This window comes from Triturus cristatus, chromosome 9 (assembly GCF_964204655.1).
Source record: "Triturus cristatus chromosome 9, aTriCri1.1, whole genome shotgun sequence".
NCBI classification, from domain to species: domain Eukaryota; kingdom Metazoa; phylum Chordata; class Amphibia; order Caudata; family Salamandridae; genus Triturus; species Triturus cristatus.
Window position 1 is genome coordinate 107,420,586 of NC_140592.1, and position 24,668 is coordinate 107,445,253.

At 46.1% G+C, this 24,668-nt stretch overlaps 1 protein-coding gene across 5 annotated transcripts in view; it reads right to left on the reverse strand.

Moving 5' to 3' along the window:
- ITPR1 (inositol 1,4,5-trisphosphate receptor type 1) overlaps window positions 1–24,668 on the reverse strand; it is a 1,957,366-nt gene that overhangs the window by 887,103 nt on the left and 1,045,595 nt on the right. For all 5 annotated transcript variants that reach the window (XM_085624511.1, XM_085624509.1, XM_085624508.1 and 2 more), the window contains 2 exons: window positions 18,112–18,312; window positions 17,188–17,439 (listed from right to left, as the gene is read on the reverse strand). In XM_085624511.1, coding sequence (XP_085480637.1) covers window positions 17,188–17,439; window positions 18,112–18,312 — 453 coding nt within the window. The remainder of the gene's footprint in view (window positions 1–17,187; window positions 17,440–18,111; window positions 18,313–24,668) is intronic.

Consider the following 24,668-nt stretch of genomic DNA (forward strand, 5'->3'; position numbering starts at 1 on the left):
CGGCCAATCTCCTTGTTGAATACAGACTATAAAATTTACACTGGCATTTTAGCAGGGAGAGTGGCAAAGGTGGCACCCCAACTGATACATATGGATCCAAAGAGCTTTGTCCCAAAGAGACAAATCCATGAACTTACATGATCATTAACTGGGACCATAGACCTAGCAGTTGAACGTTCGATCACCCTGGCAGTAATCACTATTGATGCTACCAAGGCATTTGATCGGGTGAGTTGGGTATTTCTCTGGGCTGTTTTGAGATCAATTGGCTTTAGCGCAGGCTTTGTCATGGCATTACGAAGGCTATACGAGTGCCCAACAGCCAAAATCCTCCAAAAGGGCTCCCTAAGAGTTTTAAAATCTGTAGAGGGACGAGGCCCCCCCATCGCCTCCTGTTCAATATATACATCAATCCTTTGGCGCACAAATTGAGGCAAGACGAACAGATCACTCCTATAGACCCTACTTCCCTCCCACAGTAAAATAGCTCTGTATGTGGAAGATTTGATTATCTATACTTCTGACCCGGCATGCACAGTACCTAGGGTGAAACAGCTGACAAAAGATTATAGGGTAGTATCCGGTTACTTGGTGAACACCACTAAGACCGAGGTAATGTGTTGGAACGTGGAGGATTGGGGAGGTAGAGAGTGAGATAAAATATTTAGGAACTTTGATAGTCAACAAAATGGATGAGATCTCAGTACGCAATTTGAAAAGGATGGCCATGGAGGTCGACAGGTCATTGTCCAGGTGGAAGAACTTACCTTTGACGATATTTGGGAGAGTTAATTCTAGTGAAAATGTCCATACTTCCTAAGCGGACATACTTATTCAACTGTATCCCACTTAGATTCTCAAAAGGAGAAACAAAAAAAATACAGGGGAAAATAACTAGTTTTATCTCTGCTTCCCACGGGGTACGGCTTTCTTGGGAAAAGTAAAGACGTCATCTTAAAGGGGGCTTGGCCCTGCCGGACTTTGCCTTTACTGTATGGCATTCCAATTTAAATATCTCTGTATGCTTATGGTGGAGCCCAGCCTTTTTACCTGGGTCTCAGTGTTGAGAGAAATGACCAAAGAGCTTGGACCAGTCGCTTTTCTATACAAATTTGGTGCCCAAAAATTCTTCAAAAAAGACTCAGTTTTAAAAACCGCTCAGCATATGGTGTGGAATAAGGAAGATGCTAAACACTGGGTACTAAATCAGAATTCACACCGATCTGGGATTCCCCCGAGACACCAGAATGCCTGATAGACAGACTAAGTCTCCCTTTAAAGAAAGCCAAAATACTCAAGTGGGGAGATTCGATATCCAAGGAAGGCGTGTTACCATGGGAGGTGTTGAGCACAGAGACGGGCAACAGACGGTCTAGATTTAAATACATGCAGCTTGCATCATGGTTTGCAACAGCCTCTAGGGAGACACGGGGACTATGGGACTTAGAGAGTCTACTTCAAGATGTCAGCCCAAAAAGTAAAGTGGCTAAGTGGTATGGGCTTTTTTCTGGAGGCAGAGGAAGAGAAACTGGAGGCCCCTTATGCGATCTGGGTAAATGTACTTCAGGAAGAAAACATACAATTTCTTTGGATGCACTCTCTAAAACTATTATGTTCAACAGTTACGCTTGCTAATTTTAAACGTCACCACTGCTTTGTAATCAATAGGCTGTATTGGACCCCTCAAAAAGTGGCTAAGTTCATGACACAGCCAGTACCTGGTTGCAAGAGATGTAACCTCCCAAGAGCGAACGACGTATACATATTCTAGTTATGTCCTACGATTCAAGAACATTGGAAATAAGTGGAAATTACTATGGGGAATGCTTTGGGGGCACATGTAGTTCTGACAGAGTTTGGTACTCCTTGGGGAGGACAACGAAAGGCTCAATACTCTGAGTAGTAAGCAAAGGGGCCTAGTATTTTATCTGCTGCATCTGGCCAGGCGGAGATTTGTAAACATTGGTTAGATCCCACTCCTCCACATCCAACAGGGTGGTTAAAAGCGTTTAAGTGGACTAGTAATATGGACATTAAATGAAAGTCACCTCTTAAAGATGGTGCTAGAACCTGGAAACAGACAGAGGACCATGGAAAAGCCCAAAGTAATGCAAGGGGAAGGCCAATACAGAGAATCAGTATTGTGGCGTCCTCACTAAAACCAACCAAAATTCAACATCAAACACCTGCATTCCACCTCTTGTTTTAACGCCTCAAGTAGGTTCTGAGTCTCCTCTATGGAAACTGGACGTGCCCAATTGTCCCATACTCAGTGAGAGCTTTGATCTTAAGCAGCTGTAGGTGTCCCCTAGACTCAGTTCACCCACAAATGTACACGTCCATCATCCATCTGTCCAACTGCATCGCTTTGCATTTCGAAGTTCAAATTGAAGTGCCCCTTGCTAGGCAGAAAGTGACCAAGCTGTTAAGAGGCCACGGAACCCATTTCTTCTAGTTTATTGAGACCAATCCGTGTCCTCCATTCCGGAAGTAGTTGTCCGTAGGCATTCTAAATAAGGGCAATTTAACTAAATAAGTCCTGATGATGATCCTGTATCTCTCTCATAAGGATCGAAACGCCGTCGACTCTGTTGCCCACCCTACACCTTAATATTGCTGCATGTAATTTAGTGTGAAGGTGGCAATCTGAATACCAGAGGTTTCGCTATTCATTATTTCTAAAAAGAAACATCAATGTAATTGCCTGAATGTGTCTTATCATTTTTTGTCAACTTGATATGCAAGTCATAGGATACAGGCTTGTGTCCCACCGAGATTCTACTTGCATTTTCTGGTTCACTGTTAAAGAACTTCCACTTATTAAAGTTGCGATGCCCGGCTGGACATTGGCTATAATATAGTTTCAATTTTGACTATATTCATTTTTTGTTCTATCGTTTTGCTTTCAGGGACCACTGTTTCCTGTAATACGTATCTACCCAAGGTCCCTGTCTAATTCCTTTGGGTGCCCTTGTTCCCCCTTTTGATATGTTAAGAGCAAGGTTGTCAGACTAGACATTGGAAAAACTCCTCTCAAATAGATAGTAAGGACTGGAGGCGAGGATGCCGCCTTCTCTTTTCTCTTTATTTCAACAGAAGCTATCATTAAAACACAATATAAACTATGTATTCCATGAACGCTTGGGAAAAAAAAGTGGTATCAGAAAACAATGTCCAATCGATAACATGTCCATAACAACCAATCAGGAGGCTATCCGCCCCCAACATAGTCCTTCCTTACTGGCCCTTCACGCTTTCTTCGCTGCTGCGCAGCCAAGATAAGTGTCTCATACTATCTTCTATGATGTTTTGGGGTTCTTGCATGCTGTAGCGCTTGCCTTGCCTAATAATGATGCTGTTTTATTGACGCAGCTCTCCCGCGTTGCAATTGTTGCTTTTGCTACGTGAGAATTTTTCTTTGCAGGTTTTATTGCCCTGTTTTGTTGCGTGGCTTTTCCGAGTCTCTTGTTTTCCCTCTTTGTTCAGTTTATGCGTCGCGGCGCTGCTGCGCCTACTTGCTGCCTCTGATTGCATTTGTGGCATCACAGTGCAGCAGGAGCATCTTTCTAGCTCCTGTGCAGCCCTGTTTCTGGTGCAGCTCACATTGCGGTCCTCTCGCCGCTATAGGGCGCTGGAGGCTTCACGGGACCTCAGCACACGCGTTTGAATTTCCTCAGGGGAATTCATTTGGCGTGCAATGGTTCCGAGAGCTTCTGGCCTGAGGAAGACGCCCGACTGAGTCTGTAGGCAGATTGGGCCTCCGAACAAAGCATTAAGGCCAATCACACCAGTTTCTCTTGACGCTCTCCAGCCTCTAAGAGACCCTCTGTAGGGAAGTCTGCACAGTCAGTATTTCTTATTGTTTATGCCCGTTTTGGGTCAGTATTTAGGCCCCAGTGGCCTGTTGGACAACTAACCAGGCCAGCGTGATTTATACACACACATACATACACATATACACACACACACATACCACACACACTTTTTTTCTGGTGCACCACCTGAAGTTGTCCCAGGGCTGCAACCCTATTAAGAATAGCGAGATCCTCGCGTTTTGAAATTTTAGGCTGACACCCAAACACCAAATAAAGATTGCTGATTTAATTAAAGCCTCTCCAGCAGGACTTGGTCTGTCCCCCAGACCCTTCCCTGTTTGACGCCCTCTTCGCTAGTCCATGATTATTACATAATGAACTAGGAGGATGACTCCCAAAGAGATGAAGGACCCTCTGGCCAACCTCCCATGGGACGAGGATTTTTATGACGCAGTTGATGCCTCCATTTACAGAGCAGTGGGGGGAGGCCACAACGACTCTTGAAGAGAGACTTTCCTGCCAAATTGCCCAGCCCCTCCCTGTCTGGGGATACCGTACCTTCCCCAGCTAAACGCACCCGCTATGTGGGGGTAGACTTCGATGCCCTCGATATGCTTAAACAGGCCTTTTTAGTGGGAGACTAGGGTCTTCAGGGCCCTGTTAATCCTGTCCTTACCAACGACACCAGAGATACAGATGACGAACCAGGGCCGTCCAGACCGTGGCTCCACTCCCGCCCCTCCCAGGCTTCACAGGGTACTTCTGACATGCTTGACCCGGATGACCTCATTCACCCTCGGCCCTCCAAATGGGCCCCAGCTGACAAAGTCACAAGTTACGTGGCAGGCACAATAGTCTCCCGTTGGAGAAAGAGGCACGTAATGGTCTCTACGCCGAGAACCCCCGCCCATCTCTGAAGGGTAAGGTGGCGCTCACCCCGAAAAATTGACCCATGTATGGCCACATTCCTGCAAAAGTTCATCAAGGACCCCAAGAAAGGTATAGATAGGTCTTGGCGGGCATGCCAGGAAAAACTCCTTGATACTCTTGGCCCCTTAACTAAAATCCTAGATATGGCAGAGGAGGCAAAGTAATCTGGGTCCCTGATTTCTCCGGAGACTCTTTACAAGGGGGGCTAAAGAGCCATTATATTTCCGGGCAATGCAAATTGTGCCCCGTCCATAGAGCATCACCGCTCTGTGGACAGGGCAGACACGGAGGAAGGGGCCATTGCGCAAGGTGGGCTCTTTGGTAAGCCTTTTGTCAAGGAGTTAGGAAAATTTGTAAATACCTTTACATCCCTTGACAAGGCCCAGACATCAGGAAGGTGTTCCCTCGAGTTTTCTGCAGGGCCGGTCAAGGTAGGGGCCTCTCGACTGGCTGGCCGTCCAACCAGTACCCTCAAAAAGGGCAAGGAACCAGTATCAGGACCAGTCACGCTTTGGTATTCGGATGATTGAGTACTTGGACGATTTGCTTTTGATGGGTGCATGTCCACACCAGTTGTTGTCCCACCTCCGGATGGCAGTGGATCTGCTTTCGGAGCTTAGGTTTTGTGATCAACGAGAAGAAATCTCTGACACCATCTCAACATTTTACCTTTCCAGGATTCGTAATAGACTCCACCTCATGTACTCGGAGTCTTCCCTCCAGGAAAGTGTTGAAGATTCGGCACAAACTAAGACTGACTCTTACCAAACATCAGGTTTCACTGAGACAGCTGGCTGGAGTTGTAGGCCGCTTTCCCGCGTCGATCCAGGCCATCTTCCCAGGTCCTCTCCACTATAGGGCTTTACAACGCCTGAAGGCTTCCCACCTCCGAAGGGGATGCCTTTATTCTCACAAGGTGTTTCTTTCGGAAGAGGCACGAGAAGAGCATCAGTGGTGGTTAGACCACATGGAGGCCTGGAACGGCCACGCGATTTTCGGTTCGGCCCCAGACTTGATCACAGAATCCTACACCAGCAGGGTCGGTTGGGGGGGCCAGATGCGGCCCTTTTTCCACAGGTTTGTGGTCTCCAGAACAACAAAGTTTTCATATCAACTGCTTAGAACTTCTAGCAGGTTCCTTTGCTGTCTGCTGTTGGACGAGAGATTCGATCGAGTCGTGTGTCCTTTTTAAGAAGGACAACATCTCAGTGGTCCGCTATATCAATCACACAGGGGCACACAGTACAGGGCCCTCTCGGACCTCCCGCAGGTTGACAGTATTGCCTGGATCATCGGGTGTCGGTCAGAGCAGAGTACTTACCCGTCCGGAAGAATCAGGAGACGGACTTCCAGTCCCCGCAACTTCAGGGATTCCAGTCTTTGAAAGCTTGACCAGGAGATTTTTGCAATATTGAACGACCATTGGGGCCCTTTCTCTGTGGACCTTTTTGCCTTGAGATTGGACCACTAGCTGCCCCGCTTCTTCAGCTGGAGGCCAGAGCCTTTGGCAATGGCCACAGATGCCTTCCTCCAGGATTGGAGCGGGGAGAAATGCGTTACTGCAGTTATCCAGTATTGGTATCTTTCAAAGATTCACATGCCTGAATCATTCCCCGTCGTCGGGATGGGAGTCCCCGGTACATTGAAAAAAGTAATGTCTCACTAGACAGAGATCGGCCAAAGGCCTCACATTAGTAACATATCTAGGTCCTTTTGTAATGAGGACCAAACTCTAGAGAACAACCAATCAACTATCACCACCCTCTGGACCCTTCCTGGAAGGAGCTCTAGTCCCTCAGATTTTCGTAAGCACAGTGCTAAGTAGATGTATCACTGAGAGAACTAGGTGAGCCCTTCCAGGGGAGGTGGGTGGCTTGCATGTGAATCTATGAAATATACCAATACTGGATAACTGTAGTTACAGGTAAGTAATGCATTTCTTATCCAGCATTAGGGTATCTTTCATAGATTCACATGCCTGAATCAGAGTATCAAGCAATGATCGGCACATATCGGATGGAACAGAATGTACAAGTTCACCAGATAACATCAATTGGAAACTAGAAAAGCAACAAATTGCAATCAAAGGAAAACAGTAGAGAACACAATGGAGAAATGTGCATGTAAAAAGAAAGGATGGTGGGATGAAAAGAAGGGTCACCTCTATCGAAATAGATGACGTAACACCGCCTGTCCCACTGCATCCTTCATGAGTTCGGTATCCAAGCAGTAATGCTTGGTAAATGTATGCGGCGTCTTCCATGTTGCCGCTCTGAAAATGTCTGATAGGCACACCTGTAAAGAGTGCCATAGAGGTAGAAATCGCCCTAGTGGAATGGGCATGAACTGTCGAGTGCAAGGGTTGGCCCGCTTACTGGTGACAAAGTAATAGCACCAGAGATCCACTGAGAAATACTCTGTTTAGTAAGTGGAAAACCTTTCCTAGGTAGACTGTAAGCCACAAAGAGTTGGTTTGATTTGCGGAACATTTTTGTCCTATCAAGGTAGAATTTAAGGCAGCGTTTAAGATCCAGTGAATGCAGAGCTCTTTCTGCCGCCGTTTGAGGATTTGGAAAAAAAGGTTCGTAAGACTATAGGCTCATTAAGGTGAAAGTCTGACTGGACTTTGGGAACAAACTTGGGATTAGTCCTAAGTAGAACCCCATCATGTTTGAATTGAAGAAAAGGGTCTTGAATTCAGAATGCATGAAGCTCGCTTACTCGCCTTGCAGATGTAAGGGCTAGAAGGAGTGCCGTTTTCCAAGAGAGAAACTTGAGGTTGGCTCTGTATCAGCTCAAAAGGGTGTTTCATAAGCTGAGCAAGAACGATGTCGAGTTGCCAAGTTGGAGGTGGAGACTTCACGGGATGGAAAATCCTAAACAGACCCTTGAGAATTTGTTTAATCAGTCTATTTGACCAAAGAGAAGGACCTGTAGAAGATCTCCTGAAACAGGATATCGCTGCCAGGTGAACTTTAATAGAGGCGTGAGCAAGACCTGAAGTCGCCAGATGAAGAAGGTAAGGCAATATTTGTTCTGGAGAAGAAGTGAAAGGGTGTACATTCGCAGCCTTACACCAGATGCAGAATCTTTTCCATTTCAAGGAATGTGTCTTGTGTGTACTGTCGGCTCAAGCCAGAACTGCCCTGCAGTATGGAGGAAGGTCTAGGCCATGGAACTCTCGGAACTCAGGAGCCAAGCCGATCATTTGAGAGATGCTGGATCCATATATCGGACTTGTTCCCGGTCCATTGTGAGGAGAGGGGGAAAAGGTTTCAACGGAATTGGCGGTTCCAGGGAGAGAAGATGGAGCTCTGTGAACCAATGCTGGCGAGGCCACGCTGGCGCGATCAGGATTAGCGTGCAGAGTTCTGCCTTCAACTTCCTGAGGACCCTGGGAATCAGGGGAATTGGTGGAAAAGCGTAAGCAAAGACGTTGAACCATGCTATCGAAAATGCATTCCCTAGAGATCCCCGTTGGGGATGCCAGCTTGCGAAGTTGTGGCATTTGGCGCTGTGCTGGGTGGCAAATAGATCCAAGCGAGGTGTGCCCCATTGAGAGAATATGCCGTTGAGTCTGCTGGTTCAATTCCCATTCGTGACATGTTAGTTGCCTGCTTAGTGAATCGGCCAGCACATTGTCTGTTCCTGGAACATATTCCGCTCTTAGGGAAATGTGTCGAAGTAACCAGTTCCAGATCTTTCGAGATTCGTGAGAGAGTGGCAGTGAACGAGTACCCCACTGCTTGTTCAGGTGGTGCATTGTTGTAGTATTGTCCGTCCGGACAAGCACCGGAGAACCTTTGATCCTGGAAAGAACTCCAGGTGGGCCAGATAAACAGCCCGTAGTTCGAGGAGGTTTATGTGAAGCTTCCGTTCAGAAGGAGACCACTTTCCGCTGATCCGAAGTTCCTGGAGGAAAGCTCCCCAACCCTCCAGGGACGCATCTGTTGTGATTATTTGTGGAGAGGCTTGAAGCAAGAAGGGCAGGCCATGAGAAAGATTCTGTGGACAAGTCCACCACTGTAGAGAAGTGACCATCTGAGGAGTCACCTGAACGACATCGAAGGATCCTGCGGCTTGAATCCACTGAGTTTAGAGTGATTCCTGGAGAGGACGCATGTGGAGGCGACAGTAGGGAACCAGCAGAATACAGGATAACATCATCCCGAGAAGAGATTTGAACAGACACACTGAGAAACTTCCTGGATTTTATGCGGTTCGCCAAGTGAAGAAGTTTGCACTGTCGCTCTTGTGACGGGAAAGCTTTCTTCTGGTTTGTATCGAGAATAGCACCCAGAAAAGTTATCCGTTGAGAAGGTTGTAGGATGGATTTGTCTGGATTGAGAGTGAGCCCCAAGCGACTGAAAAGCTGTAGACAGGCGTTGGAAGATCTATTTGCGCCGTCTAGAGAAGGAGCCTTGACGAGCCAGTCGTCGAGATAGGGGAAAAACTTGGTGACGTTGCTGCCCGAAGTATGCAGCCACTGGAGAAAGGCACTTTGTGAAAATCGAGTGGCTGACTTGAGTCCGAAGGGCAGGACTCTGAATTAGTAATGTCTGCCTGCCACAGCGAACCTCAGAAATTTGGGATTCCTGTGGATAGGGATATGAAAGTATGCATCTTGAAGATTCAAAGATACCATGTAGTCGTTTGCATTGAGAAGTTGCAGTACTTCTTGAATGGTAACCATGCGAAATGATTGTTTAAGAACTTGAGACTTCAATTCTAGATTTGAGGTCTCCATTTCTTCTCCTTTTTGCGCACCAAGAAAAAACGGGAATAAAAACCTTTCCCCCGCTGACGAAGAGGACCTTTCTGGAGCATTAGTGAGATTTCCAGGACTAAAAGGCGCAGATTCTTGTGAAGCATAGGTTAAGGAGGGGTCTGCGGAGGAGTCTGAACGAACTCCAGTGAGTGTCCAAATTGTACCAGTTGAAGAACCCAACAGTCCGTTATTTGTTTCAAATTGTGTAAAAAGTGGGAAATTTTTCCTCCTACTTTGGAGGGCTGAGAGGAAATGGAGACCAGCGGTAGAGGAAAGTCATTGATGCCGGGCAGAATCCTTCGGTCGTCCGCCCTTTCCGCGAAAGGATGACTTATTGTACGAATATTGCTGCTGTTGGCGCTGTTGAAACTGTGGCCGATATTGCTGGTTGGAGGAGGAATAGGAAGACAGATATTGTTGGTAGGTTCCTCTAGTGGAAGATTGTCCTCTACCCCGTGAGCCTCGTAAAAGTTTATTTATTTATTTTTTAAATTGAAGGGTACCCAAAGCCCTGGCCGTGTCAGTTTCCTTTTTTATGCCTTGAAGGTCTTCATCAATATGAGTGCCAAAAAGAAGTTGATCATAAGGCATGTCTAGAATCTTCGTCTGGATTTCCGGCCGGAATGTCGTCGCCTTAAGCCAACCTTGGCGTCGGAGGACCGCAGCCCCAGCCAATTGGCGGAAACCAGTTGCGGTGATGTCCATCGTACAATCTATTTTGGAAGCCGAACGTTCGCCCTCTAACAACATTTTCTTCGCCTCCTCTTTCAAGTCATCTGGCAGGGCCTCCAAGTACGGTGCAATGTCCGCCCACATCTGCCTGTTGTAGCGCACCAATAACGCTGAAGAATTAGACGCACGCACCGTTAATGCAGACATGGAAGAAAAACTCTTCCTAATATTGTCTAGGCGTCTGCCCTCCTTATCTTGAGGGGCTGAAAGCGGAGCAGAAGGGTTTTTAGACCTCCGCTGAGCTGCCTGAGTGATGACGGAATCAGGCATGGGATGTCCGGTAAGACAGGCTGGAGCGGTGTCTGGAGCTCTGTACTTCTTGTCTAGACGAGGCAACACTGAGGGGGGACCGTAGAAGGATTTTGCATGATTTTAATGCTTTGATCCCAGATGTAGTCTATGATAGGCACAGATCTCACCGATTTCTTAAAAGGTTCCTTAAAGTCGTACAGGAAACAGTCTTGCTGGTGAGAAGTCATAGGAAGTTGGAAACGCTGTGCAGCCCTTTCCAAAACATCATGGAATCCCGCAATATCCACAGGAGGCGAATCTGCTTGAGGAGGCACCGGAGACGCTGGAAAAGGGATAACGTAGTCGTCCCACTCATAAGTGGATTAGGAATCATGAACCTCTCCCTCTTCCTGTTCATCCTCCTCATCATCATCATCTGTGTAAGGGGGAGGTGGTATTGTGACAGGCACAGACTGTGGAGGCGAAACCTGTAAACTTGGTGGCGGAGAGAGAAATGGGGCAGAAGAAGGAGCAGAAGTAGGGAATCTCTGCTTGTAGTCCGAAATTAAAAATTGGAGGTCAGAAACCAAAGAGGCAGGGAGACAAACCACGGGTGGTTGGCGAAGATGGCTGTCGTCTGGATAATATGCCTGATCTTCTGCGTCTTGTTAGTCATAGTCTGAATCCTCCTGGTACATGACGAAGTTCAGAGGGACTTGTTGCAGCCCTGAACATGCTGCAGTCATCTGAATCCTCCTCCTCGTCCAAAAGGTGAGGCTGAGGCAATGGCTGGACCCTGCTAGGTGATGTAAGGGAAGGCGTCAGCATGCGTTTAGTGATCGAGGTGAACATATGCACTGTCCATTTTTGATTTTGGTGTCGATGAGGCAGTCGGTGTAGTAGTCTGTGTAGTCATCGACAAGGAAACACCAATGGACACAAATCTATGGTAGCGTCGACGAAGTCTCCGTCGACTGAGCCGTCTTCAACGAAGTCGCCGTCGAAGGAACACTCCTAATCGATGTACTCTTCGATGCGCTAGTCGACGAGTGTGGCGTCGACACGGTCTTGGATGTCGACGACGATTTTTAATCTTGATAGTCGACGACAATGGTATAACAGCCGTCGACGATGACGTAGTCAAGTTCGATGCGGACGACGGCAAGAGCGTAGTGACTGTCGGCGACGACGTTACTCCCACAGCTGTAGAAGGAGATTGTCGTCGTTGAGGCAATCGTCGACCAGGCTGAAGCAGGCTTTTTAAAGATGGGTACAATCCTCAGCAGAGGATCCTTATGTGGTAAAGCCTTAAGTTGTGCCTCTGAAGACTTTCTGCGTCTTCTTTTGAGGGGGCTGCGAAGAATGACCTGGAGAAGCACCTCTGGACCTTTTCTGTGAGGTTTTTTAAGACTTTGTTGAGCCCTCACTCTCCCCAGAGGACAAGAGGTATTCTTTGTCCTTAAGCCTCTACAGCCAAATTAAAAGTCGTCCCTCATGGTCTGTAAGGGTCTTAGATGAAAAGGTACGACATACCTTACAGTCCTTCAAGGAATAGTCCGGATAGAGACAGTAGAGGCAATCTTTATGAGTGTCGTTGACATGTAGCCTCTTCTTATTGCAGGAAGCACAGGGCCTAAAAAGGCCTTTCTTAGGAGTGTCTGACATGAAGACACAGAAGACTTCACTCAGAAGAAGTAATTGTGAATAAAAAATCCCCTTGAATTCCGAAGCAAGGAAAAACTGAGCAGAGCTCAGTGTAGACTCCCTTAGCAGGACGTGCGGTAGAAAATCTGAGGGACTAGGGCTCCTTCCAGAAAGGTTCCATAGGGTGGTGATAGCTTATTGGTTGTTCTCTAGAGTTTTGTCCTCATTACAAAAGGACCTATGTTGGAAATTCTCCACTCCCACACCGGAAAGGGTTGGTGGTAACGGGGTCTTTCCAGGACATACAGTGGTAGCTTGGCTCGAGTGGTCAGGATACGTCATACCCGTACAATAACCATGCGTGCATCTGTTCCAAAAACGACTCTACACCGTAAAAATTATGAAAATAACTTGCTTTATCTTCTTTTTCTCTTAGTTGCTGATTAGATAAATAATACACAATCACAATATACAAAGCTTTTTAAATAGTGCAGATCAAATAAATACTGTCTTAATGATTCACTAAATAGGGGTGATCATAAATAAGGAAGGTATAAATATAAGTGCAATACATACAGGCAATTAAATATTCTGAGGCAATGAATACTGTAAACCAATAAATATTGTGCAACAATAAATACTGTGGAACAATAAATACAGTGAAGCAAAAAATAGGTTAAATACAATAAATACAGTGCCCTCAATAAATAATTAAAAGCTGACAGTGACACTCATATAATCAGATCACCTTTGAGATTACTATGGGCTGATTTGGCCCAGGCACAGCTTGTGGGGATGTGGAAGGCTTGAGGGTGTCTACTCCCTGGCTTGGACAAGGCTGAGGCCTAAACTGAGGTAGATCAAGGGGGAAATACTAGAGACCTGGCTCTCTCACTCTACACAACCCCTCTGGATTAGTCTCAGCTCACCCCTGGTACAGTCCAGCTGGTTCCAGCACCTCTCTAACCCCTAGAGTAGTCTCTTAGGATTCCACAGGGCCTTTGGCGCCCTCTATTCCACTTACTGCCCTTTTTCTGAAGCTCCGACGCCGCTGGAGTCGTGTCGACGCCGTGAGGCGGTTCCGGTTCGATGTCGGCGGCCTCGGCTCGATCTCGACCTCCGATTCGATGACGTCGGGCAGTCTTGGCTCGATGTCGACTTCGGGCGGCTCCGGTCCGATGGCGACCTCAGATTCGATGACGTCGGCCGGCCTTGGCTCGATGTCGACTTCCGGCGGCTCCGGAGTGCGATCCCCACTCCCGACCTCCGGTGCTCCTCTCCTCAGGTTCCGGCGACTCCGGAGTGCGACCTCACTCCCGACCTCCGGTGCTCCTCTCCTCAGGTCCCGGCGACTCCGGAGTGCGATCTCCACTCCCGACCTCCGGCACGCTTCACCTCGGTCTCCGGCGACTCCGGAGGGCGGACTTCACTCCCCCGTCGACGCCGCTCACTCGACCTCGGGTGACTTCCTCCTCGACCTCTGGTACTCTCTACGACCTCCGTCGGCGCCCTCTCTCGACCTCTGGCGGCTCCGGGTACGACGTCTGCTTTTCGAGTCAGCGCCGCTTCTCCACCTCGGGCTCCAGGTCTCCAGGCTACTCGACGTCGGACTCCAGGAAAACCAACAATCAGGTCAGGACTTGGCTGTTCTTTGCTTCTAAGGCCTGTTCCTGCTGTCCAGGTCCTTAAGATGGTTTTTCTTGCTTCTTCCCACACAGGGCTCCAGGCTGGGCTCAGTCAGTAGGGACTAGTATCAAGGGTGGGTTTATGGACCCCACTCCAGGCACAAGTTTCCACCCCTGCTGCCTCACTCCTTCCTCCTTCAGGTTTCTGCTGCTCTCTCTTCACCAGTCAGGTGCCAACTGCCAGCTCCAACTGCCAACTCTCTGTCTTAGCTTCCCAACATTCTAAACCGCCTCCAACTGTCACAGGGTTCTGGAATGTTCTGGAAGGTGCTAGTAGGTTCCAGTGGGTGCTGGTGATGTCACAGGTGGCCACCATTTTGTGCTCCAGGCCCTCAGACAGAAGTTCCAGGGGTAGATAAAATGGCTCCCTGAATCTGCAGCAACACCAAAAAATCTGGTGGTTCCCAAAAAGGAAAAATTCAAACAGGGTTTGAGGCAAAAGTGGGACAAAATAAATAATGATGAGGAGGGACCACCCAAAGGGCTGACAGGTCTAACAACCTAGATATGTTACTAATGTGAGGCCTTTGGCCTATCTCTCTATAGGTCTAGTGAGACATTACTTTTCTTATGTACCGGGGACTCCAATCCCGACAACGGGGAATGATTCAGGCATGGTAATCTATGAAAGATACCCTAATACTGGATAAGGGGTATGCTTTTCCCCTCTTCGCAATGATAACAAGGACAGGTCCGTAGGCAAATAACGGAGATGGTTCTAATCTCTCCCATTTGGAGGTCACAAGTTTTGTTTCCGGTTCTACTGGAACTTTCCTGGGATTCTCCAATCCTACTCACCCAGTTTCTGACTCTGCTGTTGAATCCCGACAAAGTTCCCCATCCACTGATTCTGGAGAACTTGGCGTGGTAGATTACAGGGAACGATGTAAAGTCCCTGGCCTTTCAGAGGAGGCTGAAACCTTCATGTCCAGGGCTTGGGAAGATAGTCCAGTTAAGAGATACAGATCCGCATAGGGCAGATGGGCCAGTTTGTGTATGCGGCGGAGTCTTAATCCCATGGACGCAGATGTAGTCAACATTCTCAATTTTTTAGCACAGTTGGCTTCAGGTGGTCTGGCTTACCGTTCAATTAACACCCTTCGGTCAGCCATCTCAGCCAGCCACGTGCCCATCAACGATGTGGCGGTAGGGGAACAACTGTTTGTTAGTAGATTGTTACAGGGTATCAGGCTCTCACTTCCTCTGAAACACCACTACTCTGCCCTTTGGGGCGTGAACCAAGTTCTCAACTTATTCCTCTGTCAGTCCAACCATTTCCTGTCCAAGACGGAATTGTTGGCAAAGCTGGCTATGCTGCTCTGCCTCATCTCTTGCAGTCGTGACTCGGACGTGAGGGCTTTGGATGTCACAAGCAGAATTGTCTCCGCAAATGTAGTAACGTTCACTCTCCACAGAAGAACAAAATGCCACACGAGAAACATAACCTACCCAGTGATTCCTGACACTCCGAAGCTGTGTGTGGTCCAATGTCTGAAAGCTTATGAGGAAATGACAGAAGTTTCGCCCTCCATGGGAATGGCAACTCCTGATTACTCTGCGTAAGCCCTTTAGAGCAGTTTCCTCGCCCACCATTGCTCGGTGGGTCAGATAGGTGATGCAGGAAGCAGGCATTAACACTCGTATATTTGGGACCCACTCAACATGAGGTGCGATGGACTCCAAAGAATTTGGCTTAGGTGCCCGATTGGAGGATATCCAAAATGTGGCAGATTGGTCTTCGGACTACCTTTAAAAGATTCTACTTCAAGCCGGTGCTGGATATGGCTCACCTCGTGATGAGCAAGCTTTGAACTAGCATAATCCTCACATCCAGTCGTGACACAGAATGAAAAATGTCCTAGCTATCGTAACTAAGTTTCAATTCTTTTAAGGACTCGGAGGCGAGGATTATCCCTCCCTAGGGTTTCAAGCACAGATCGCCCTCCCCTTTTCTGAGTAATTCTGCTTTACTTTCAAAATAATGTAATGTTCTTCTTAACGCACTTGATTGATGTCACAATAACCGCTTTGACTGCTGTAAATTTTGTCCAGCAGGTTTTAGTGGTTAAGAGTTTTTAATGACATTGTTTCCTTGTCTTTTTAGGATCTGATGCTAACAAACAAGATTCATAATTGTGATCCATTGGCTGACTTCACGCGACGAAAGAGGGTGAAGGGCGAGTGAGGAAGGCCTATGTTGGGGCTGATGGCCTCCTGATTGGTTGTTATGGACATGTTCCCTATTGGACATTGTTTTCAGATACTACTTTTTTCCCCAAGTGTTCATGGGAAACGTAGTTTATATTGTGTTTTAATGATGGCTGCTGTTAAAATCAAGCGAAGAGAGAAGGCATAATCCTCATCTGAGTGCTTATTTGAAACTTTCCGTTACGATAGCTAGGAAACTTTTCATTCTCCAGGGTAAGCTGGGTTTGCAGCCATATGATGGTCACTGGAATGATGACTGACAATGTTGGCAGCGTGTTTGGTAAATAATCCTGCCTTGCAGGCCTCCCACCTGGTGGGCCTCATTGTGTTAGATGTACCAGCCTGCTTTGATTACTTGTACTGCATCATTTGCTTTCAATATCTTCCCTCTTACACCAGCTTTGCTAAGAGATCATTGGAGAAGCAAGGGGATGAGTAAATATTAAAAAGTTCGTTTTTTCTGAACTTTTAGAAATATGTTCAAATTATTTTTTGACAATATGAGGCAGTATTGACAAATTGCTGGAGAACAGTACTTCAACTACAACTCAAATCAATTAAATTAATTAATTTAAAATTCTCAAGAGTAGACTTCACTGCAGCAAGACAGTGGTGGAACACAAGCATTACTCCCACAATAACTAATCCAGTGATTGACCATTCTCCTGGAGTAAAGTCAGTGGCCTGTCATAAGCTACCCACGGAAAACTATACTTTTGACCACACTACTCTGCTGTTACTGCTCTATTCTTTCACCATGACTCACCTAATAACCTTCTATGACTAGCCATTCTCCAGTAGTCCGGTCTACACAGCAGATCTATAATTATCTTCTAGGCGCTTATTCCAATAGATCATTCACCACATCCACACACTAATCTCTTGCTGGTTACTCCCTTTGCAATGACAGCGAGTCAAAAGTGGACATAATTGGTTGAATCTACTTTTTGCAGTTACTCACCCCTGCCAAAACACATCTATTCACGAGTAATTCGCTCACTTCCCTAGTTTGTCTACAGTGGGTCCAGACTATTCTCATGAAACTCTTCTCATTGGGGAATTGCCCTCTCCAAGGTGTTTTTCCACAACTATCATTCCCCTGTTCAGTGTTGCTCCATGGTAGACTAATTTGTCAGTCTTCAATCACATACAACTTATTGCAGCATATCCTCACCTCAGGGATACAGTCTTCATGGGTTGTTACTCTCACTATGTCATCCAGAGGGAGGAGAGAGTTGCACTTTATTTCTGTGTACACATTCTTTCCTTCAGTGCATACTGCTAGAAGCTCTACCAGATGGATGTGGTACATGAGAGCGCTGTTCTCATCCATTCGGTCACGCTCGGAACTCATCATCTGTACCAGTGTCTGGAAAGACGCTCTATCATTGTAGAACACCAGAACGTCCTCACCAGCATTAACCAGCTGCCAAAAAGAAAGACAAAGGAAAGTAACTATTAAATACTCAACTGGCACAAATTGCCAGGTTTCATAAAAAAAAAATCTTAAGCTATTTAAAACGCCCACCAACAGAAAATGACCTAAACGCATCATATTTGAACAAAAAGTGAGTATTTTGCTCTCACATAATCAGGGGGAATCAAATTAGCAACTTGCACACAATTAGGTGGATTGAAATTAGAAGGTGCAACTTGTGATATTCACATTGCAGCCAAGAGCTAGGATATCTCCAGATCCCATTTCAGCAGTTATTCACAGTTGCCGAGAGAAAATGTTCTTTAATGAAAACCATCACAAGGTTAAAGCTCAAAGTGCAGCATTTGGGCCCCTTCATGTTACCTTTACACATTTTTTCAGATGTGATTATAAATTGATAACCAAGGTGCATCAGTAAGATATAGTCACTTAATCCATGCGAAGACCCATAGAGACCGATTTGAAAGCTTAAATCATGCTACCCTGTCTGCATGGCATTACAACTATAGTGTCTGGACCACCGGCACAGCACAGGCTGCACTAGTTTGAGATGTGTCCTTCCATAAATTATTGCAAGGTTAGGTAGTTTCCATCTCTTTAGCTACATCACTACTTTCCCTCCTCAGGAACCAACAGGCAACAGGTGCACTGGGGTCTTACCTCAGCCATCACAATGTCCTGACACTTCTTGATGAATTTGCCTTCTGCTTTGACAATGGTCTGAAGGAACTTTATGTACTGGACGTTGCGGCCATGAGTCTCAATGCAATGTACAAAGTGCTGCACGACCCGCTCATTGATCTCACTGCTTAGCTGGTAATTATTCATGAAGATGTGCTGCATTGTGACAGCCTCCAGAATCTGAAGATGAATAGAGGAAAGATTAATCACATGCCCATGCTCTCCATTCCACGCCACTGCTCACCAATAGCAAACTCTTTACAGTGAAATCATGCTGCTTTTCAAAGACGAGATACAGTTCTTAGAGCAGTTTACACTCAGCCGTGCATTTGAACTCTCAGCCATACTTCAGTGCTCCAAGAACAGAACAAGCCATTTGGTCACTAAGCATAAATGCACACTATTGAGGGAGGCTTTGTTTAAAGTGTGCCCCGTAAGAAGGATCATAGCATCGAGTTCACAGGTGAACAATAGAAACCAGTGTGGGGCAGTTAGTGCACTAAATAGGACAAAATTCTATACAACAGCAAGGAAAAAATTGGATCATAAAACTTGAGTTGACATCATACCCGTGTTTTCTCAGGTAAGACTGGTAACTGAGCTGGACAATGTGCCCATTAGGTACTTTTCAACAGCCCTCACTGTATTCTCTCATTCTACACTCATACTCTGCACCCTACTGCTCACCATTATAGTACTACTTTTTCTTCTTGTAAAGCACGTATTTTTACCCAGTGACTACCAGAGTTTTATTTTACCTATTGTTCCAAATGATTTCCCACACAATTCTATGAAAGAGCATGAGATATTTCATCCTCTTGTGTACACCTTTAACTCTTAAGCACATGTGGAGGACACCCACCAACTGAAGAGGAAGCAGAGGAGCAGCAAGAGAACGGACTCCAGGAAGGAAATCAGGGACGGTATAGGATTACTGCTGGAAAAGATGTTCTGAACGAGAAGGAATTGTCTGAACTACAGTTATGCATGGAGAGAAAGATGAAACCTGGGTTCAAGAAAAAAACATCTAAAGCTGGGGAAGAAGATAAAAGGTAGTTTAGAAGGATACTCTGTACCATCTGCACCCTCGACACAAAGGTGGCTGCAAACAATTGGATACCACAGGCCGTTTGATACTCGAAGTAATCTCATTCAAATCTAGGTATCCCAGAAAACATTGGTACATAGCACTGAGAATCTCCAACTGGGGTAAATGCTTGTAAGTGCAAACATCAGAAATGAGAAGAACTTGGTCCATTACCAGCAGAGGCACAGAGACCTGCCGTCAATCAGCTTCTGACTCAGGACAACCAATTTCAAACCCAACAGTGTCTTGGTGCTTAAGATCAAATCTTTAAAACACTGGCATAGATTCAATAATGATGCAATAGTATGTTATGTGCTACGGAAGTCAGAAAAACTAGTCTATTTGAATATATGTTTTAGTAAAGCTTTGTAACTAGATTTTGCAGAAGATCCAATCATTTCAGATTTCTAAAGGAAGCATAGTGTTTCCCTTGTGCAGTGCCAAGGCACATCACCCAATAGGCCTCTAACCTGCCACTTTAGAACAGAATAAAGATGCACAGCACTCTATAGACTACCAGTAATTAAGGACAATTTAAAGGTGCAAGTGAAGCGGTTTTTAAACAGTAATCCACTGGAAACCATATTGCACCCACCATTAAAGACAGGAGAATTTGTTAACTTAGGATGGAATTCTTCTTTTTCACTTCATAACAAGCATTCGCCAACCCACCCTTGACCCCTCTTACTTTCACAACATTCCCTCTTTTTGCAGTCGACTGCTAGCATCAATGTTCTTTTAAGTAACTCACAATAAATATATAACTGACAAGGTATCTCATGGATAATACAACATGTCTGCATACATCTAGGGACAAGACACTTAGAAATGGGGTTTCCTATGTGAGGTTTTGCAAAAGCAACAGTTTAATCTTGCAGCAGAAAGACTCAGTTCTATCAATGTAGCACATTTGTGCTCTCTTGACATCAAGCGTGTGAAATGCCCTTCCTACCACACTCTGGGTGCGGGAAGATTGGCAACTCAATTATCTGGTTTGCATGGAAAAAGGATAGCACTTTCAGAAGAAACCTTCGGTTTGTCCTCAATACCACTAGGTCTGTGTTCAAGAATAAAAGGTTCTTCCACTGTTAGTGCTTGCATTTCACGGATTTCGCTCAGATTAGAAAGCATTAAAGAATGGTATTTCCCAAATAAGGAGTTGCATGCAACAAGAGTATGTCTCAAAAAGAGGACACATGCCTCTTGTTAAAATTATATATAGATTACAGGCTGGCACTGGAGCTATTGGAGGAATCACCCTTTTATGGTCACCTTGAAGGCCCTGACCACAAGTATTTCAAAGAGATGTTCTTCGTGCTGCATGCAAGCTACTATATCTAGAAATAGCTGCGCGGTGAACCTTAAACTGAATATACAAGCCCAGATTTTGCCAAGGATAGTAAGTATGGTAATATTTGTTCTGGAGCAGAGATACACAGATGCACCTTATTTCACCGACACCATAGGCAAAATTGTTTCGATTTCAGTCTGTACGTCTTGCCGGTGCTATCAGCATGAGACCTGGCGATAATGTCTTTGCACTCTTGCGCAATGGTCAGATCCTTAAATTTGAAGAATTCAGGATCCACGCATGTAACTGAAGAAACGCTGGCTCCGGATGACATATCGGACCCTGGTTCCTGGTCAACAGAGTTGGTGTTGGTAATAGACGGATGGGCTGGGCTTCCAAGAAAAGGACAAGCTCCATTTACCAATGCTGTCTGGGCCATCTGGGAGGCTATCAGAAGAAGGCGGCAGTGTTCCATCTTCATTTTCATAAGGACCTTGGGTATCAGTGGAATGGGGGAAAGCGTAAGCATATATCCCTGACCAACGCATTGAAAGGGCATTCCCCCAAAAGTTTGGGAGAGGGAATCTGCTTGCAAAGAATCGGCATTTGGAATTGATTTGGGTCGCAAAAAGATCCAAAGCGGATTTTCCCCAAACTGAAAAGATCCTGTCCAGCTGGTGTTGCTCGAGCTCCCACTCATAGCAGTTGTTTTTTGTTCTGCTCAGTGTCTGCCAGGGTATTCCGAAGCCATGGAACATGTTCCCCTGTTGGGGATCTCCCGTGAAATGTTAGCCAGCTCCACAGCTGCTGGGCGTCCTGTGAGAGATAGAGATTTGGTTCCTCCTTGTTTGTGGACATACTTGTGGTGTTGTCCGTGCGGATCAACACAGAAGAACCTTTTATTCGAAGGAGGAAAGCCTGCAGGGAGAGAAAAAAGGCTTTCAACTCTAAGCTGTTTATGTGCATTTGACGCTGGGCCGATGACCATTTTCCCTGAATCGAAGGTCTTGAAGATGACCTCCCCAACCTTCCATGGAAGCATCTGTGGCGACTATGAATTTCGGGATCACCAGCAGAAAGGAGAGTCCCTGAGACAGATGTGAGTTCGGTGTCCACCATTCGAATGCTTCTCATGTGTGGGGTGATAGTGATCACGTCTTCGAATTATCCCGTAGTGTGAATCCACTGACTGTTCTTGCAGAGGTCTCATTTGCAGACAAGCTGGTGGCACTAGGTCAATTGCAGAGGATAGCTTGCCTAGTAGAGACTTGTATGTTCTCACAGAAGTATATTTTCTTTTGGAAAGTTGGAGAGCCAAAGCTTGCAACCGATCTTGCCTTTGAGAGGGAAGCTTTGTTCTGATTGGTGTTCAAGACGGTTCCTAAAAACGTCATTGTCTGATTTGGAGAGACTGATGACTTTTGTTGGTTTATGGAAAAGCCTAATTTGTGAAACAGATCTACACAATCCTCTGCAGCAGCTTTCGCTAGACAAGCCATGGAGCTTTCAGGACCCAATCGTCCAAGTACGGAAATACTTGATGACCTTGGTTCCGCAAGGCAGCTGCCACTGGGGCCAGAAACTTGGTAAAAATTTGTGGAGCAGATTGAGGCCGAAGGGCAGGACTTGCAACTGATAGTGGGTACCAGCCACTGTGAATCTGAGGAATTTTCTGTGCTTGGGATGGTTAGGAACATGGAAATAAGCATCCTCCAGATCCAATGAGGTTCGCTGTTGAGACGCCGAAGGATGTCTGAGAGCATGACCATTCTGAAAGTTTGAGTTTTGAGGAATTCTGAGGTCTAAGATAGGTCTCCACTCTCAACGTGCTCCTCTTGGGGCGGGAACCTCTTTGTAGTCTGCTAGCATGGCCTGTAAGTCTTGAATTAGAGACAAAGGCAGTTGAGCAGGTTCCGATCTTGGCTGTTCATAATATCTGAAATGATACTGTGTTGAAGGAACTGGATAATGTTGATAGTACTGTTTCTCATCAAAATAGTCCTCATCCTCCTGTTGACACTTAACATTTAGTTCAGAGGGACTATGAGCAGTCCCAAATGGACCATCATCAGTTTCCTCTGCGTTTAGTAGATGACTAGGAAGCAAAGGTGAAATCTTTGGTGTTTGAAAATCAGGCTGCAGTGACAGTCTGGACAATCTAGATGGTGTGGATTGCATTTGTAATGGCTTTATTAATGGAAGCGAAGTAGACGGGCCCGTCGACTACCCCGAAACTCTTGTCACCGGCAAAATCATCGAAGTCGCCGTTGAGGCGGTCAACGGTGGAGCCTTCAATTGTGAAATCTTACTCGACGAAGGAGTTCGTGGATGGGATCGTCGATGATAACTATTGCTGAGGATGTCGACGACAAGGGTAATGCCGACGGTATCAGGCTTTTTATACTCGCCGAAGCCGTCGGTGCCGTCTCGACGACGAGAGTAGTCGTCGACGTTGCTGAAGTGATAGGCGTTGACGGTGAGACGGACGCCAATGAGGATTTGTGGCCGGATTTGCGTCTGGAATGTCCTGAAGATTCAGGTTTTTCCTCAGAAGTCCCAGAAGAATGAGGCAAACATATCTGAGGAGACTTTAGGCTCTTTATCCTTTTTATGAGGTTCTCTGATCAAATGAGAGGTTTTAGGGTGTTTCCTGCCCTCTTCAGGCTGACCCTCAGGTGACCTGGGCCTCTTATGGGTTTTAGAGGAAGTATCACTCATCTGATTATGCTCCTTGCTTTTCCTTCAGCCACAATAAAAGCCTGCCCTCTCGGTCTCTAAGAGTCTTAGTAGGAAAGGTGCTGCAGATTTTACATTGTTTTGCCTCATAATGGGGAAGAGGCAATAGATGCAATCTTTGTGGTCATCCTCAATATGCACCCTTTCCTTCCCACAGGATTTACAAGGTCGAAATAGTCTCTTATCAGACACTGTCTATAAAGCAATGGATGTAACATATCTTCAAAAATTGTTGAAGAACTGAGCAGAGCTCAGGGAAACTCCCTTCAAACACAACGTGCAGTGACAATCTGAGGGATTCAGCCTGTCTTGGGAAGGTTCTAGAGGGTGCTGGTTACAGATTGGTTGTGTTTAGGTTAGATCTTTTTTATAAAAGGAGGTGGGTAGGCTATTAAATGCATAGTTCCCTCCAGGATAGCCTATGAAAGTTATTAATTACTGCTTTATTTATATTACCGTGAGACTTCCACTTTGATGACTGGGAAGGATTCAAGCATGTGAATCTATGAAAGATTCCAATACAGGATAACCACATGGTAAGCAGTGGTGTCATATGGGAGGGAGGCCTTCAGAGGATAGGCTCTAGGTCAGCACCCACCCAAGGCTTATCCCCATTCACTCAAGTCCAGTCAATGCTTCAAGGTCTGTCTTGAAGCCAAGTTTACGGTTTCTGGAGCAAATTCCAACTCAGAGGATAGTTCCTAAAAGACTGAGTCAAGCCATCTAGGATGGGAACCAAAGGTGTCGTTCAGTTGAGAGGTCACAGGAGCTGAAGCCTGGTGCTGCTTTTGGCTTGTCTTTGGGCTTGAAGACCAACTGCCTCATGCTCGTCTCAGGGTTCAAAGCCGAAACCACCTCTCCCCCCACCCCCCCCATGGGAACAGTGCTCAGTCTTGACACAATAACTCTTTGAAGGTCAATTCTATAGGGAGTGTGGATAATAGGAAGAGATAGGGGCTAGTTTTATTTTTTCATCATGGTGCCTGTGCTCTGGCAATGTTTGTTCTGCCTCTTCAACCTCTGAGGATGAGACCTGGGGGCTTCGATCTCCCTGCACTGGCTGAATTACCGCTTCCAGGTCGGCACCATTGAGGTCCTCATTTCAAACAGCTGCAGTTCACCAGAAAGTCTGAAGGCAACAATTTATGATGTGCCCTGCAGCATTTGTGTTGAGATTTTATAGTCTTTTTACACTTCAACATCTTACTTGCTGAGCAGGTAAATTCCTCATGCTCTGGAGACAGGCAGAGGTTACAGACCTGATGCTTATTGGACCATTGAAATTGGCTATTGAATTTAGGACAAAACTGGATGGGCATTTTCCTCACAATACCCTCCCCAACAGTCATACATAATACAACCTGCTTTCCACCAAAGTAGCGACATTGAGTTGGGTGGAAGCCAAATCAGGTGCAATTCTTC